The sequence below is a fragment of the Merops nubicus genome, unplaced genomic scaffold (genome assembly GCF_000691845.1).
Source record: "Merops nubicus isolate BGI_N331 unplaced genomic scaffold, ASM69184v1 scaffold11167, whole genome shotgun sequence".
Lineage (NCBI taxonomy): Eukaryota > Metazoa > Chordata > Aves > Coraciiformes > Meropidae > Merops > Merops nubicus.
The window spans coordinates 1,289-5,288 of record NW_008622308.1 but is presented as its reverse complement, the minus strand read 5'-3'; the positions used below and the strand labels follow the sequence as shown (position 1 = coordinate 5,288).

The window sequence follows — 4,000 nt, the reverse complement described above, 5'->3', positions numbered from 1 at the left end:
AACTTTTAAAAACCATTTTCTTGTTTCCTCTAGCTGTATTGGCAAGTCTTAACTCATGCTATGACACCGTTGTCTGTCCTTATGATATGGAAGGGGCTGATGGTCATCACTGATTGTAAAAGCCCCATTGTTGTGGTGCTCAGGTAAGTCTTTTTGTTGAAGGCCAAATATCGACCTGTCCTTTATCTCTTCCCCTTCCCTCTTGGACAGATGAGGAGTTTGAAATCACATCTACTCAGAAATACTCAAACTCTTGCTTGGATTTGGGTGGGGTTTTTTTAACCACATATGTATATTTATTTTGTTATGAGTAAATTATTCTTGTTGCTTCTCTCTCGATGGTGTCTTAACTTGTGGTGGACACCAGACGTGTGAAGAGCTAACCCTGCAGGCTCCTGCATGCTGGTCAGATAGATGAGGAAAAACATGGAGTGTTCAGCCTCACAGAAATTGGGTGTCAGCAAGGAAAGTGTGCAGTAAATGACAGTGTTTTAATGGGAATTGTCTGTTATTAGTGTAGGATCTGGAATCCTACCGTAAAGGTTGTAACCAAAAGATACTATGGCTAGCTTGGGAAAAAAAGGCATGAGTTTTCTGATTGTTATCAGTAATTGCTGATGTAAGCATAGCTCTTGCTTATGTTAATTAGGATCTATGTAGGGAAGTGTTTCTGTTGTACTGTGAAACATTTTTTTGTTACTTTTTTCCTATTTCTTCTTTCTTTCACTGAGGCAGTAAGGAAATCTGTGGGTTGGCTCAGGTCGGGACTTCCTGAGGTTTGGGCTGTGTGAGTTGTCTCTGTAGTGTTACTGGATGGGTGAAGCTATGGATTCCTGTTAAAATTGTGAGTTTATCTGTAAGAATTAAATGCTCTTTGTTTTCATGGTGTGTTCATTTACCATAATGCTGATCAGCTCTCTCTTTGTGTTTACAGTGGCAGCATGGAACCAGCTATTCACAGAGGAGACCTCTTGTTCTTAACAAATTTTCAGGATGACCCACTCAGAGCTGGTGAAATAGTTGCTTTTAAAGTTGAAGACAGAGACATTCCAATAGTTCACAGAGTGATCAAACTTTTTTCCTATTTCTTCTTTCTTTCACTGAGGCAGTAAGGAAATCTGTGGGTTGGCTCAGGTCGGGACTTCCTGAGGTTTGGGCTGTGTGAGTTGTCTCTGTAGTGTTACTGGATGGGTGAAGCTATGGATTCCTGTTAAAATTGTGAGTTTATCTGTAAGAATTTTTGTTTTCATGGTGTGTTCATTTACCATAATGCTGATCAGCTCTCTCTTTGTGTTTACAGTGGCAGCATGGAACCAGCTATTCACAGAGGAGACCTCTTGTTCTTAACAAATTTTCAGGATGACCCACTCAGAGCTGGTGAAATAGTTGCTTTTAAAGTTGAAGACAGAGACATTCCAATAGTTCACAGAGTGATCAAAATACATGAAAAGTAATGCAGCTTGGCGTTTTCCTTGCTTCTAAGTATCATTTCCTCCCTCATGGCTTTCAATTACATTTTAATTTGAAATAAAAATGAAAAAGGCAAGTGAGGATCTGCTGGCAGATCAAACTTGCTCCTAGGATGTGATTCGCTTTCGTCCCCAATTCTGTGGCACACTTCTGGAGACCTTGACTCCTGTCCTTCAGCACAGTTGCTCAGGTTCCAAGGGGGTTAACTATGCCAAGATACTATATGCTCTGCAGATATTAATTGAAGTTTTTTATTAAGTGGTATTTACTTTATCACCTCGTTCCTTTCTAGAAAAAACGGGAACATCAAGTTTTTGACCAAAGGTGATAATAATGTAGCTGATGATAGAGGCTTGTACAAAGGTCAGAAGTGGTTAGAGAGGAAAGATGTTGTTGGAAGAGTGAGAGGGTAAGCACTGAAAATCTCTGTGTTGTTTCCTTTAAATAAAAGGGAAATTTAGAGCTGAAGTCAGTTCTGCTGTTGGTACAAACTGGATCTGGCTTATTTTCAGAATTTCTTAAATAAACTTATAATTAAGCTGCCTGGAAAAGTTTTGGGGTTTTTTTGTAGACCTCTCAGTGATATGGAGAGTGGGATTTTTTTTTATGGCACATTTAACAAATAATTCACCAGTAAGTACAGAATTAACCAACGTATCCTTGTAATTGCTAGAAATTCCTAAGAAATTATTTCCACATTCCACAGGAATTTATACAAGCTTTGAGCTTTTAACTTGACCCCATTCCCCAGCTGAGATGAAATGTCTTCAGATTTTTAGTCAGACAACTCGATTAAATTGTTATCTAAGGAAAAAAAAATAATAAATTGTATTTCCCCTTCAGATGTGCATTAGTGACAGGATTGTTTTAGGCTAAAATACTCAAGACTAAGTGATATTGAGACATTTCTGTGGAATATTTGAGGGTTAATTTTCTATTTCTCTGTTTTATCCACTGCAGATGTTTGCCATATGTGGGTCTGGTAGCTATAATAGTGATTGAATATCCAAAATTGAAGGTATGGATAGAGACATTTTGCATACCTGAATTTGAAACTAGAAAATAGCCAGTAAAGGTTGTAAGGATGCATTTGTGACTTGGTACCTGATGGAAATGAGCTGGTTTTTCTTCCTTATTTTAGCTTGTTATCCAGTAAAACTTAGTGTTTGTAACAATTGGAAAACAATTTATAGGAAAACAATTCATAAGTGAAGTGTATATAATTGTGGTGCCTGTTTGGGGAGTGTGATCCCATTCAAATATTCCTGGAATTCTGCAGGAGCACAGCTCTGTGACTGTACTCACCTAGAAGGTGTGATGTTAGAGAGGCTGTGCTTTGAGCAAGTGATCATTGCAGAGCTTCTGTGAAGGGAATCTACAATCACTCTTTACTCTCTCTTTTCTTTTGCAGTGTGCTCTCTTGGCAGCAACAGGAGTGTATGTACTGCTGAAGTGGAACTCCTAAAAAATAAGTTGCTTCCAAGAACAAAGCAAAAAGTTAAATATATGGGGGAAAAAACATATTTTGGCTCTTTTAATTTCTGTTATACCGTTAAAAAACTGTGCAAGGTTTTGTCCTGTTTAAATAAACTGCACAACTATAATGAATAAAGCTTTTTGGCTGTTGGTTAATTGTGTAATGACTTGTTTACTATCTGAAATAGATGCTGCCTTCAGTTTGCCTTCTGCTTGTGTGGAAGACACTGACTGGCATGTGCTAAAGCAGCTTCTGGCACCCCTGGACATGCTATGGTGGTGTCCCTCCAGTGGTGCTGCATCTGAACCCACTTTCTCCATCCTGGTGGTTCATTTTTGGGCTGACAGAAATTCTAGACTCTCACCTGAATTTTGAATTTTTGAATCTGAATTTTTGTTTGGAATATGAACCTCTGTCTGGATTGGAGTTTTTACAACTGAAGCAGCTGTGGGCAAAGCTTTGTTTCTCCTGCAATCCCATTGGGATGTCAGCATCTAGTGCTGCTGGCTGGAACCAAAGTGCAGGGTCTGACTGCAGGAAAGCCTGGGGAGCAGGTGCTGGTGCCCCCACCCTCTGTGAGGGGCTGTGTGTCCCCTGCACACTGGGCTGCACACGAGTGTGTGGCGAGCCACTGGAACACCCTTCCCAGAGGAGCTGCAGGTGCCCCATCCCTGGAACCCTTCCAGGGGCTCTGAGCAGGCTGCTCTAGCTGCAGGTGTCCCTGCTCAGGGCCAGGGGAGGGTGGTCTGGGTGACCTCTGAAGGTCTTCTCCAGCCCAGCCCAGTCTGTGAGCCTGTGGCTCCATGCAGGTGACCTTGCCCTGCCCTGTGGTGCCAGCAGCAGGGCACGAGCCCTGTGCCTGCAGTTCACATCCCCACTGCCCTGTGCTCCTGACCACGGGCACAGCACTGCCACTTCAAGGGTTTTGTCTTCTCTGGGAAGGCTCAGCTGGAGCTGCCCTTGTCCAACAACTGTCTTCTCCTTTTTAATGAGACAGGAGAGAAGCTTGTCTGGAGAAGCTCAGGCTGAAGGGGGGCTCTGCCTGCAGCTCCC

At 41.9% G+C, this 4,000-nt stretch overlaps 1 protein-coding gene across 1 annotated transcript; it reads left to right on the top strand.

Annotated features, from left to right (window-relative positions):
• Positions 1–39: 39 nt before the first annotated feature.
• Positions 40–2,935, top strand: LOC103777194 (signal peptidase complex catalytic subunit SEC11C-like; the record flags this gene model as incomplete). The annotated part of the gene is made up of 5 exons (XM_008944737.1): positions 40–143; positions 1,301–1,450; positions 1,763–1,879; positions 2,431–2,488; positions 2,882–2,935. Coding segments are annotated over 5 exons (483 nt in total), but the record flags the coding sequence as incomplete, so codon positions are not given.
• Between the last annotated feature and the right edge of the window lie 1,065 nt (positions 2,936–4,000).